Source organism: Acipenser ruthenus, chromosome 13 (assembly GCF_902713425.1).
Source record: "Acipenser ruthenus chromosome 13, fAciRut3.2 maternal haplotype, whole genome shotgun sequence".
Taxonomy (NCBI): Eukaryota; Metazoa; Chordata; class Actinopteri; order Acipenseriformes; family Acipenseridae; genus Acipenser; species Acipenser ruthenus.
In genome coordinates this window covers 3,604,450-3,618,183 of record NC_081201.1, presented here as the reverse complement: position 1 = coordinate 3,618,183, position 13,734 = coordinate 3,604,450, and the positions used below count along the sequence as shown (strand labels likewise).

At 36.8% G+C, this 13,734-nt stretch overlaps 1 protein-coding gene across 1 annotated transcript; it reads left to right on the top strand.

Moving 5' to 3' along the window:
* Positions 1-14: 14 nt before the first annotated feature.
* Positions 15-10,369, top strand: mafk (v-maf avian musculoaponeurotic fibrosarcoma oncogene homolog K). Its single transcript, XM_034031647.3, has 3 exons — positions 15-177; positions 8,493-8,571; positions 8,778-10,369. The coding sequence occupies exons 2-3, from the start codon at positions 8,536-8,538 to the stop codon at positions 9,213-9,215; spliced, it is 474 nt and encodes a 157-aa protein (XP_033887538.1). The 5' UTR covers positions 15-177; positions 8,493-8,535; the 3' UTR covers positions 9,216-10,369.
* The last annotated feature ends 3,365 nt before the right edge of the window (positions 10,370-13,734 follow it).

Genomic DNA, 13,734 nt, shown 5'->3' with positions numbered 1-13,734 from the left:
TGCGGAAACGCAGTGTGGAATGCTGCTACATTGTTGTTGTTTTGTAGTTCATTTCAAATTTTGATACTTTTCGGTCGATCTCTGGAAGTCCGCTCCGGTTTGATTCACACACCGGCGCGTCCTTGGTACGATCACAACACCTGCGCGATCCCGACACACAAGATCCGCGTCCACAAGGTGGGTGTACGAGCTTTTTAGAAAGATCTTTTGAAATTTGTTTTTGAAGTGCTTCTGTTTGTGTGGTGAATCAGTTAGCAACAGCGACGACGCCATACAGACGGTTGCCTCAGCCGAAGCATAACTGCATTTAAACCTTCTAGAACCTTAACCAAAAATTGAATCGCATGAATGAAAAATAAATCAATACATGATGTTTATTTAGAATATGCTGATTTAAGATGTATTACTCGCAGTGTACGATTGTTAAAGTAAACACGTGTGGGCGACAGAAGGCGAGAATTGAGTTATAATTTAGTTTCTGTATAGTAGATCTGGGATTTAACGGCGATTGTAAACTATCGTATTACTAAATATTTAATTAAAACGCCGAGTCATCATAAACAAACACCGTGCGGTTGTTAGATGTTATTATAATGCCATATTTAAAAATAATAATTCATTTATATTTTGGCATTGATTTGAATAAAAAGAGCGTGTCTGTCTAATGTAAGTGTTTTTTTTTTTTTTTTTGATGTTGTTGTTTTTGCTTGCTTTTAATACAATGCTCCGATTATTAGACATTACGAAATCATAAAAACACGTGTTTTGCTTTTGGGACTTCTCGTGGCAGGGACGTAGTAAAAGACCACCCAAAGGGTCGGCGATAAAGTAAACAAACTGGTGTATCGCTGTAGTCGTGGACTGGACGTTTTTAGTTTTTTATTTTTTTTTAGCCCAGATCAAAGGGGACCTGTTTGTTCTGGAATTCGCTGTAGATTCCCGAGCTGAGAAGGCGGGGTGTCTTGCAATGGGAACATGTTGCGAGAACATTAAGAGTCCGCGCAGGCTAGCCGTACAGCTTTACAAAGCTGATGATTTCACCGCACTGAAATGCTTATTCAGTGTTGTGCTGCAGTGACGACATGGTACAGTTTTGTAATTGCAGAAAGTGTAGGATAGACCCGTGCTGTGCTGTATTTGAACTCGTCCTGAAAAACGAAGGACGTGTAAATACTAGTACTGCTGAACATTCGGTCATGCTTTGATATATATATAGAGAGAGAGAGAGTGAGAGAGTATTGTACTTAACCAGACTGGAATGTGGGCAGTCTGGATATATTGTCTGCTTAGACTTTCGCAATACGTATTGCTCTTGTTGTGTTTGCAGTATAAAAACGCACGCCTGGCTATTGTGGTATGCAGTATTAACATTAATGAAGGTCCCCAGAAAAAAAAAAAATCTGGTGGGGATTTGTTTTAAACAGAAGTAGGTCATCTTCCAAAAATCAAATATCTGAGCAGTAGGAAACCTGTCTTGCTTTTTACTCTAGCTGTATCCTTCATTGTGTCTTGTTTCTGATGTAGCTCATTGATTGGCAGACTTGTTGCTCAAACTGTGCAGGTTTAATCTTGTTAACCCTATAACAATATTTGCTGAACAATAAACTACTTCCACACCCTACTGCAGGAACCTAAAATAGGGAGATAAATAGCAGGGGTTAGGGTACTTTGTGCAATCAGGTATATAGGGCAGCAGTGTGGAGTAGTGGTTAGGGCTCTGGACTCTTAACCGGAGGGTCGTGGGTTCAATCCCAGGTGGGGGACACTGCTGCTGTACCCTTGAGCAAGGTACTTTACCTAGATTGCTCCAGTAAAAACCCAACTGTATAAATGGGTAATTGTATGTATAAAATAATGTGATATTTGTATAATGTGAAATGATATCTTGTAACCGTTGCAAGTTGCCCTGGATAAGGGCATCTGCTAAGAAATAAATAATAATAATATATTGTGCAACACATTACCATTAAAAGCCATTTTGTTAGATTCGGTGTGTTTTCTATTTCCCTATTGTTCATTGGAACAATCTGTTTAGTTTTGGGGCTTAATTGGTTTAATGGTGTGCTGAGATTTAATGAAAAGCAGGATCCTTTTGGCATTATTACCCATTTGTTCAAAACCATCCATGGGGTATAATCAATTTTATTCCCTTTTGAAAAGTGTCTGAATGTAGAGAGCAGCTCTCACTTCCATGTTGGTGCTAAAACTGTAACCACGGACACAAGTTACACATATTACTGGACTCCCAACAGGGACCAACATGTAAGTTCTATAGCGTTGTATCTGCAAAGTAAATAGGAATGACGACATGAAAAGAGGGCCAATAAGGGTAATGTGTTTAAAACTCTGCAGAGGAGAAGCAGCTTGGGAATCTGGGCGTAGACAAGTAGCGTGAAGAAATTGAATCCAGGTATTGTCTATGTTTGACATGGCTTTGAGTTTTAAGGGAATACCTTGCATTAACACTGTACAATAAGTAAGCCTAACTTTGTGCTTCAGTACTGTGCTGTTCTTTTACAAAAAGAGAGCTACACCCTGGTACTTAGGAAAGGTGAGTCATCGCTGGCGATTGTGAATCATTTCCACTTGGCAGTTAACTGATTTGTCCCAGGCTCTTAAATTTTTTTAATGGAATGTTTTGACAAGCACTTTTTTTTTTGTTCCTTGCCTGTTGTTAGCGTATTTCAGATTGCTCCAGAAGTTAATTCTGTTTGATACATGTAAATCAGGAAATATCTGCTCTAACACAATGGAGCCTTATTTAGTAAATTCTGTGACATTAGACATCTAAACCAAACTGTAACCATTTCTTCCAAACTCAAAGCAACTTAAAGAAATATCACATTGGGTCTATAGGCATCCTTGGGATGGTACCACTTTTAAGGACTACCTCTGTTTTCTTCTGTGTAGGGTAGAAAAGATTTTAGTGTGGCAGTAAGAATGGAATAAGGGTCATGGAATGGACCAACACATTACTGGCATTCATACCATGAAAAAGTTCACCACAGTGACTTACATTTACTACAGAAAATCATCTGATAACAAATGACCAAAAAAGATAGGGAGGGGTTTGGTGCTTAAAAAGAATATCGTTACTCAGAGTGTGTGGGTGGTGCTTGGTATTATCACGAGAGAAGTCTTTGAAGTGAACTTTAATCTTTTATACATACGTAGCAATGTCTGAAGTATTTCGCTATGCTTGTGAAATGCTAAAGCAGGTTATCCAGTGTGCCAGTCCACTTTCTAGCAGGACAGCACACTTCAGGCACCTGAAATTCTTTTTTCTTTTCCTGGCGTGTCATTTTAGTACCCTCCCGAAAGGAGTTACCCCCCCCCCCCCCCGGGAGAGGTTCCCTTACCTGAGTCACTGCCGGCCTGTGACCTCCTGACTCAAGTGCTCCTACACTAACCACTTTAAAAGTGCATGGGTGGTTGGTGGGAGCCTTGTGTTGTGTGGGCACAAGACAGAAAAGGTCCCTGTCTTACATCATCTGCCCAACAAACGGCAAGCAAGATCTACATTTCCTGTCTTCCCCACTTGTCAATTATTTAGTTTCTCATGTTACATACCAATATATTTGAGATCCAGACATGCTTTTTGCCATGTTATGTATGAATACTAGGTACTGTACCAGCTATAAATTATGAAAACAATAAATGGCAGAAAGGAAATTGTACTTTTTCACCTGAATCAAGGCTTGTTGCTCAGGCCAGTACATCAGCAGGACTGTTCAGGAAATGTCATGTGGAAGGGTGTGATTTCATGCTTCTGGTTCACTCACGTAACAGTAAACAACATGACTCGCATCTCTGCTACGTTTTCTTTATATATATATACACACACACACACACACACATTATTTTTTATCAGTTCTGTTCTTGGGAGCTGGAGTATTGCAGTACCAGTAGACATTTTAGTGCCTTAAAAGAATACTCTTAAAAGAAAGTGAATAAAGAATAATAAATAAAAGAAGATTTGCAGTATAGGGTTGTCCGCCAAGGACCTGCAATTTACATGAATCACTGAAATCTTCTTAGATTTGGATCCCACCCTATTGACAAATCTGAAACACTGCACATTTTATAAAGAGGTAAATGATCGGTTAACCAAACATTTTTTCAGAGATTTATTTATTTTTTTTTAATTATTTTGTAAATTAATAATATGGGAAACCCAAAAACTATAAAATAAATTAGCAATGTGTTAGCAATGAATCTGTTCTCAATTACAAGTCACAGCAATTGATCACTGCTAGTACCAGGCAACTCTTGAGTGAAAGTGTTCTTTGATCAGTGAGTGGAGTTTCCTTTTGATGGTTAAAGCTGCAGACTCACAGGAATGCTATGAAATATTGTCAGAGTTCATAGGCATGTGGTTTGAAGCCCAGTGTGTGGGCAGGTTGCACTTCTGCAATTCTTAGACCAACATATGCAAGTTTCTGGTCTTAAACCCAGTTCCTCTTAATGTGGGCTCTTCTAGGGAGTTTTATTTTGCGTGTAAGACTCACAGCTTCTGTATGAGTGTTATTGTGCCTAAAGGGCAGAGTGGGTGTACATTTTTTATGTTAGTCATTTTAAGCATGTTTTATTGAGAAATTGCAAACCATAAAAAATTTGCAAAGAAAGGGGGATCTGATTTATACCACCGGGATACTTAAAAGCCGTGTGTTTCAAAGTTAGCCTACTCATTCTTGAGGCTATAGAATTTAGGCCATGGAGATCTGCTTTTGATTGAGTCCGATTGGTTGGGCTACTGAATAATTTGATTTTACATTGACACTTGTGAACAAGAAGTTATTCTAATTACTGTAATTGTAGGTTATTGTGGGCAACTTTTTGTGTTGTAACAAACCTGCATTATTCGAATTAAATTTGTTTGGCTTGAAAATATACCTGTTTTTCACTGACGATAAAACAGAAATTGTTCTGAAGAATTAGTAAAGAATACAGAAATTGCTAACCTCAAAATGGTTTAATTTAAACTTGATTTAATTGGAACAGGGTACTGAGCAGGGTCTTGTGGTATATTAGGGGGCAATGGAAATTATTGCTATAGGCTTGGAGCAGAATATGTGCTTCTTAAACATGACTAACAATTCCATGATATGCATGGTCTGACAACACGGTTACACCAGCACCACATTACCATTGATTTTATCAGTTTTTTTCTGCACATTTAAGTGATTTAGAAGTTGATGTCTCTGAATAGCTGTGGCCAAAGGTTTTGCAGCACCCTATAGAATTAACTAACTCAAAGTCAAATGAAACCTGCTGAATAATGTTACGTTGACATATTTTATTACATAGCACTTTGTAGTATACTACAAAGTGCACTTATATACTTCACGAGAAACTGACAAATGTGACAAATGTGATCTCAGCGGTTGGAAATTCTGGCCTGTGATTGGTTAAACCCTCATCATAGGAGCAAAAATAGATTGAACTATTGCCCTGGCATCCTTATACCACCGGGCAATAGTATCCATCTGTCATGTGACTGGTTAACATCACTGTCAGACCGAGCCCTTTTCAAATGGACGTTTTTCATCTCCACTCCTCACAACAACAAAAAAAATGGTTGAACACCGATTCTGTGACTTTACAGAAAATTAATTACAAAACATACTGCAAAGAAAGATGCTCCAAACTCTACAATGGTGATTAAACATCACTCTCATTGTTTTCTGACTTTCTGAAATTCAAACAAATTCAACTTGATGAAAAAAATATGATGGGTGGCATATAAACTGGGTTATGACGCAGTCAGCAAACCCAACGGAGTTAAACAAAATATATAAAGTCGTACTTACTATCCAAATTTGCCTCCCTTATTTTCTTGATTGATTTCATACATTAAATATGTACTGCAGACTCAGCCATAGTGGAAAATGAAACCCCCTGTTGATAGTAATAGTCTTCCATATATATATATATATATATATATATATATATATATTTAATTATGTCTCAATCCTAAAATTCTATGGAGTTTTGCATATACATAACTAGGAAACCTCTGAGCTGCTTTAATCAGAGTCAGGCTCTGGGACAAAATTCCAGACACAAATGATCTGGAGAGCGTTTGTTTTGGCAGTCTTTTTTCCTCTCATCATTGCGAATCAGTTCTTCAAAAGGTCCTGGAATTTAGGCATTACACTGTGGTTCTCAGATCAACCCTTTTCATCCTGTACTGAACTCCTGCACTGTGCTTGCTCATACACAAACATCCATCATGTTTCCCTGCTCTTATATGCGATATCGCACAGATTTGAAAATCAAGCCCACGTCTAAAATTAAACAAATTGGTCATGCAACACTAATGACTTTGTAAAACAAAACAGAATAGGAAATCGTAAGAAATGTATTGAATAAAATAAACATGTCTCTTTTAAAAGTTCATATTGAAAGATATTAAAGAGTACTGTTCACATCCGGAAGCAGGTGCCTGTGATGGGAAAGAAATACAAATGTCTCAGAATAACAATTGTGCTCTTCACATCAAAATTCAGGTTACAATACAAAACCGATGCTCTTCGGTTTCATAGAAACATAGCAAGAATGTTTACCAGATAAGGAACCCTGTTATATTTACTAGAGCAGTGGTTGATTTTAAGTCAACCTTTTTAAATGTAAATTAGAAACGAACAACTAAATCCTCCATAGTTATCTTGCTGTATTTGTGTCTTTAAACATTTAGAAAACCAAAACAGGGCAAAAGGTCTTGTGTCCACACTTTTCAAAACAGTGCATCATTTATTATATCAACATAAAGAATAATGAACTGTACAGTAAATAAACAGACAGAAATGCATAGACTGCAGCACATTCAGACAAAGAGTGGTATGGAAAGAGACCCCTAGCTTGTCCCGATGACTTTTGCACAGGAGGGTCTGTTTAGCCCGAGGCAAATAATAACTACCTCAGGAGTTAAATAAGGAAATCTAAAATAGAACGGGGGATGCCTGGTGTAATAGGATTGCACTTGGGAAGCACTGACAACCTAAACCAGTTGAAGAATAATGATTTCAATGCATCTAAATAACAATGACAGTGCGAGGGAAACTTTGCACTCTGAACAAACCACAAGGGAATCCTTTCCACAATCATTTTTCAGTTACAGGGCCATTCAAATTAAGCTGAAAGTTTTGACAATCATCTTGTGGAAAGCTGAGATATTGATTTGTATATATTGCCTGCAGTCTGCAACCTTCTTAATGTTTTTTAAAAAATATATACATTTCCCCGGGGAGAGGTTTTTATATGCAGGATACATTCAACTATCCTAAATCTAGCTAAAGAAAGATTTAGCTAAAGAAACGTACCTCTAATTTTATATTTGAATTAAATTATGCACAACAAGCTACAATGTTTGCAGATGTAGCTTATTTGGAAAACTGAAAAAAAGACAACATGTTCCTGTGCTTTATTAGAAGGATATACTGTTGTATTATATTTTCATGAGATGTGGCAGTGTAATTATTATTATTATTATTATTATTTATTTCTTAGCAGACGAATGAGCATTACTTAAAATTCATGTAGGATAAGTATATGTTTACTTTGGAAGTTGTATACGTTCATCAGCAGCAAAAATCTTTTTGTTTTGTTTTTTAAATGTGGTCTCTGTTATTGGTGTTTGAATCTTGTGATCTGTCCTTTTGGATCACTCTAAACTGCTGTAGACTTATAATGTTTACCATGTGTGCAAACGTGTTGTGAAGGAAGGTTGTTTACTGTTTAACTGGCCATGTTATTCACGCTCCAATGCCCATATGCAGTTGTTAGGGGTTCTCACCATTTCCATGGAAACTGTTTCTAAGCTGAAAGCATTCCCAGTGGTAAGTGGCTGCTGGGACATATGCCTGGGATACTTGGCTTTGAACACACATATAAACAGTCGGTTTGTCTGCCTTTTACTGAAGGGACAGTACATGTTAAGAACTCCACAGGAATAACCTCCTATTTGTTGGTTTACCAGATTTTTATTTGACTACAGCTTGAGTGCGTCTGCTTTCTGCAAGCTAACAAATCACTTAAGCTTCGTCCACTTTTCTACCATTTCAGTTGTGTGTATCTGGGATAAAGAACACACTTTTCACACCTCATTCTGACTAGAATATCAGTTAACCAGACTGCTTACACACCCATTAGTCTGGTTGACATTACTGTAGCTATAACATGTTGGACATGGTTCTTGTTTTTTTAATATGTCACAGCTATGACAGTTAGGTAAACGTTTTCTTCTTCTAATTCTTATACATTTTACGACCATCCCAAATAAAATGTCTTGCCACGTGAAGTGCATTGCATTGTTCCTCATACGCCTGGAATCGGGGTATCGAGCAGTCTCCAAGGACAATATAAAAGTTTATTTGGAACCTTTCATGTGTGTACACTAACAGTACTTTTGCTGCCATCTTCTGTATTTTTGTATGGTTGCAAAATAATGGAGATCTGCTATACTTACGCTGGGTTTTCTCTATGTCTTCTAGCTGTTTTTCAGTGGGATTCTGGCCAGTTGAATGCATTCTGGGTATGACGACTAATCCCAGAGGAAGCAAAGCTTTAAAGGTGAGGAAATGTTGAATAATCCACATTTTGTGCAATATATATTTATACAATCCAAAGAAAGGTTGACAAAGGGTATTGCAGTGGGTGAAATCGGAACATCTTCACAGATGAACCAAAGCTGCATTATACATGATTACATGGTGTTTGATTGCACGGACGTGTATAACTTACCCTTTTAAATTACCCTGTTCCTTTCTGCCATGCAGGTGAAGAAGGAGGCAGGTGAGAATGCTCCCATGCTGAGCGATGATGAACTGGTCTCCATGACGGTTCGGGAGCTGAACCAGCACTTGCGCGGCCTCACCAAGGAGGATGCGGTGTGGCTGAAACAGCGCCGGCGAACGCTGAAGAACCGCGGCTATGCTGCCAGCTGCCGCATCAAACGCGTCACGCAGAAGGAGGAACTGGAGCAGCAGAAGACGGAGCTGCAGCAGGAGGTGGACAAGCTGGCCCGGGAGAACGCCAGCATGAAGCTCGAGTTGGAAGCTCTCCGCTCAAATTACGAGGCCCTGCAGAGTTTCGCTAGGTCCGTGGCACGGGGGCCAATTATGCCAGCCAAGGTGGCGGCCACCACCAGCGTCATCACCATCGTCAAATCAGCCGACCACAAGACAAGCTCTGCTCACTTCTCCACCCCGTCCTAGTGGTGTACTGCGGGCACTTAGGTCATGGTGTCCTTTGGCATTGACACTGAGTGCCCAGTACATATTGCATCATTCATTATACCCGCCACCCTCTTTCCAGTCCGTCCATTTGATTTTCAGACAACCTCTGTGTGGTTTCCACTTTGCTCAGCAGGCCCAAAGTATGACTAATTCTGTCAAACTTTCATTCAGTACCATAAACTCTTACACACCTTGTGTCTGTGCACTGTGCTACAAAACTCCCAGTACCGGCTAGGCATCACCTTTCTATGAGAAATTTGAGAGACAACAAAGCACTTAATCCAGTACATTGTCAACATATTATGACAGAAGCTCTGTGATCTATTACAGCAAAAAAAAAAAGCACTTGTTTTTAAGCTGGGACCAGCTGTGGTACTAAAAGTCTCCACACACTGAACGCGATGCGATTTGTCCGGCGATAAAATTTTATTTTTGCTGCATCAATACTTTTCACGCAAGTAATTATCAACATTATGATTAAATACTAATAAAAAATGCACAAATATATTTGAGTTGTTACTGTTTGACAGGTGCACACAGACTATCCTCTGATTGTATCATCAGCTGGCGAAAAAAAGTCCTATTTCTATTTATACAGCTAATAAAAATATATACCCATAATAGCTTTTCAGAATGCTTTCAGTAAAGGTAAACAAATCATACACACCAGCTCTATCCAGTTTGGTTGAAATGCACTCCCAGATGTTCTCCCTCATTGCCGTGTCTTTATAATTTTTACATCCTTTATTGTACCACTCCGGGTATTTTGATACTGCAAGAACATTTTTCTTCACCCTTGTTTACTGAAGCCTTCAAGGCTTACAAGGGAGGCTGTTCCTCATTGGTCAGTTCCCCAGCTGTCGCTCGACAAAATCGCAAACTTGGACGGCAATCCTATTTTTTTTCGCATCGCAGCCAGTGTGAATACATGTTTTAACTTTTTTTTTTTTTTTTTTGTCGTGGTGCGGTTGTCGTATGTGTCGTCACATTGCGTCCGGTGTGTGGAGACCTTATCACAGCAATAAAATCCTCTTATTAGAATAGCAAACACTTGATACTGTTTTGGTAAATAGTTACATACAGTACAAAATATATATTTCTAAATATTCCAGAGAATGTTGTTTACATATCAGTGTGGCAAAAAAAAAATATATATATATATATATATATATATATATATATATATATATATATATATATATATATATATATATATATATATATATATATATATATATATATTGTTATACCAAGATTCAAATCACTAGAGAGGTTTTCATGAATGGAATGTTATTTTAAATGAACATAATCTATTTTTTTTACATTTAGAATTGTATGCAGATAATGCCTTACCTTAGCAAGATAAGCACACAACTGTGTCAATATGTTTGTATGATCCTGATAGTTTGCTTCACAGTTTGCTATCAATGCCATTTTTCATGGTAGGTAATCCATATTGGATAGAGAGATGGGGGCTGGCTTTGCAAAAAAAAAAAAAAAAAAAAAGTATATTGTATATTACAGATTAAAGGAAAATATTGTTTTAAAGCTGACAATCACAGCTTTTTCTGTCGGAGAAAAGACTCTCCTCTGAAATCCATCTCCTCTGCCAAGCCATTTCTAGGTGCCATTGCCAGTGCTGGGTGGTTTCAATACAATCTCATTGTTTGGTTACAAGATAGTATTTTGACACGTCCAAGAGAGTAAAAAATAAATACATTCGAAGAGTACTCCAGTTCAAGTTACCCTATGGTACCCTGTGATAAAATAGTTAAGATTGGTGCTAATATGGATGTATGAAACCAGACGATAAAGATTACTACAACATTTCAAGTCCTCAATTCTTTTGACTGCTAGCCAGGTGTCTGAAAACTGGAGCAGACTCGATGGTGTTCCTTTTTTACTCCATGGACACGACTTTATACTCCCAAGCAAGATAATTGCTTTGCTTATTATTGTTGTCTTTCATTTCCATACTTTCATTCTCTATACAGTTTTCGGTGTCCAGGGCATGAAATAGTTCAGAAAGGGCCAGAGAGCAGCACCATCCATGATTTCTGTTATTTCTCATATGTACAGTAAAATCGGCCATAAGTTTTTAAATTCTGAAAGACAAAAGTATTCTTTCTGGCAATTTACATAATGGATTATCAAATTGGATGGTGTCAATGCATCTTAGAAATTAAACTATTACTGTTAATTGTGAAATTATTATTTTTTTCTCCATCAAATTCTGTTTTTAGTTTCTAAATAGTTTTAGAAGTTGTATCTTGGATTCCTAAACCTTTTTTTTTTTTTTTTTTAATGATTATTATATTTAAAAAAAAAATAAATAAAGATTTTCTATAAAAATGTGGAGTGGATATTGGGTTAACTTTTTATAAATGTCATTTATTTTTCCGGTTTAAATTGCATGTTTAGGTGCCCTCATTTGTCCCAGTTCATGTCGGAGAAAAATGAACACATTGCCTTGAAAAAAAAAACAACTATCCCTGTATCTTGCTTTAGTCTTTGCTGACACCCAGTGGCAAATATTTAGATATGCAACACAAAAACAAACACATTTGGTATGAGCTCCCAGGTTTTTATAACCAATATAGCACTGAAGCATTTAATACAGTATGAAGGGTCTTGTTTTATGAGGCTGAAAGTCATCTTTGATATTGATCTTGATCTCTGACAGTGCCCTAATAAAAGATGACAACTTAATTTGGTCAAAATCTTAAGACAATTAAATGTCATGATCTTTTTGGGTAGATTTGTGCATTCTACCGTTTCCTGGATTCAGCCGGCAGGCACCATCCACTTGTAAAACCATCTTAAGAGTTAGACATGCTGTACACAAGGCTGGCATTGTATAGACGCGTTCTTTGCGTGCAAAGCACTTGCTACTCATAACCCTACTTTCCACAGAACCTTACCTGGATTGGCACTCAGCTAATTCTAATAGAAACTGAACCACTGGTAAATATAACCAATCTTGGGGTTTCATTATTCTCCATTGAGAACATTTTAGGACAAAAATTTAAGGTAATAATGTTTGTGCCAAGACTTTTTTTTGTTTAAGTGACTAAAAGGGTAGAACTAGAAATAGTAATAAATTAAACTTCTGACAGCTGGTCAGGAGATAATTCTAGACTCTGTTTCATGCCCTGGTTTCCTGTGTGTGTGTAGAATTCTAACTTTATGCTCCCTCAAAATGAGTGCCACCAACTCAAATGTTTGATATGCAAAGGAAAGGGTTACTGTACGTATTTATCTTGTTGGGTACCGATTTACAAAATCCAACTCCTTTTTTTATGTCAAGCTGCATTATGCTGGTTGGGTTTTATCTGGGTAAATTATTATATTACACACTTACAGTATATGAAGATATTTAAATTATATTATGCATATTCACGCCTATTTCAAGCCATTTGCCACTGTGTATGTGTACTTTACTAAATCTTCTTACTGTGGGATAAGGTTGGGGGTCGTCTAAATAAAGATACCCCCCAAGTCAGTGCTCTTTAATGGGAATGGGGCATTCTGCACTTTTGGTTGTAGGTAACTATGTGTTATATATGGGGTAGTAGAAGATTGATCACCTGAAAAAACACTTGAGGGAATCTTGATTTGTTACATCATCTCTGTTTCCATGTCTTTTATTTCAATATTTATTTTTGTTGTGTTGCTTTTTTTTATTTTTTTTTACATATGTAAGTTATTGTATTTTATTCAGTTTCATTGTGGATTGATATTAAAACTAACCATACTCCTGGTGTAAATACAGAATATCTCCTGTTTCCATGCTTGACAGAAAAACAGAAGTAATTTATTGCTGTAGATAAAGTACTGCTGTGACTGTTTTTGTATTTCTCATGAAAGCTACTGTGCTGGAACATGAATTAAAAAGGTTTCTAATTTTAAACTGTCATTATTCTGAATTATTTTTATTGCAATTACTCAAATTCTATTAGGGGAAGGTGACAGTGAAATTATTATTAATGTTTTAATTTTAAAATGTGTGCTTTTTTTTTACAGTAAAACCAGCTTGAAACTAGAAAAATACCTTTTTATGGTTTAAAATATACAATTTTTACAATGAATACAGCAAAAAATTATAGATTTAAAATAAAGAAACAAATTAGCTATTACAAATAATTGAGCACAAGAAAATAACACCTAAAAAAAGAGACAAATAAGTAAAAGTTGTTTATTTGTAATTATTATTATTATTATTATTATTATTATTATTATTATTATTATTCTGGTCCTCAGTAATGCTTGATATTTATATATTGCTTTAAAAAAAACAGAGAAAGAACAAGGTTATTCTTTTACATATTCTTTTAATTTCCAGTACTTTTTAAATGATTACATTGCAATGTACAGTACATGGGAAGAATATTTAGTTGCATTAGGGTATTAAATAATAATTACTAGGCATGGAAGCATCAGTGGTGAATACAGACCCCAAAAATGAAAACTGTGGGAATAAAAACACTTGTGTCCACTG

What these genes read in the sequence shown, in the direction of transcription:
- mafk (XM_034031647.3), top strand. Translation starts at nt 8,536, where the DNA reads ATGACGACTAATCCCAGAGGAAGCAAAGCTTTAAAG. An exon ending in GAGGAAGCAAAGCTTTAAAG is followed by an intron (nt 8,572 to 8,777) that starts GTGAGGAAATGT and finishes TCTGCCATGCAG; the next exon opens with GTGAAGAAGGAGGCAGGTGA.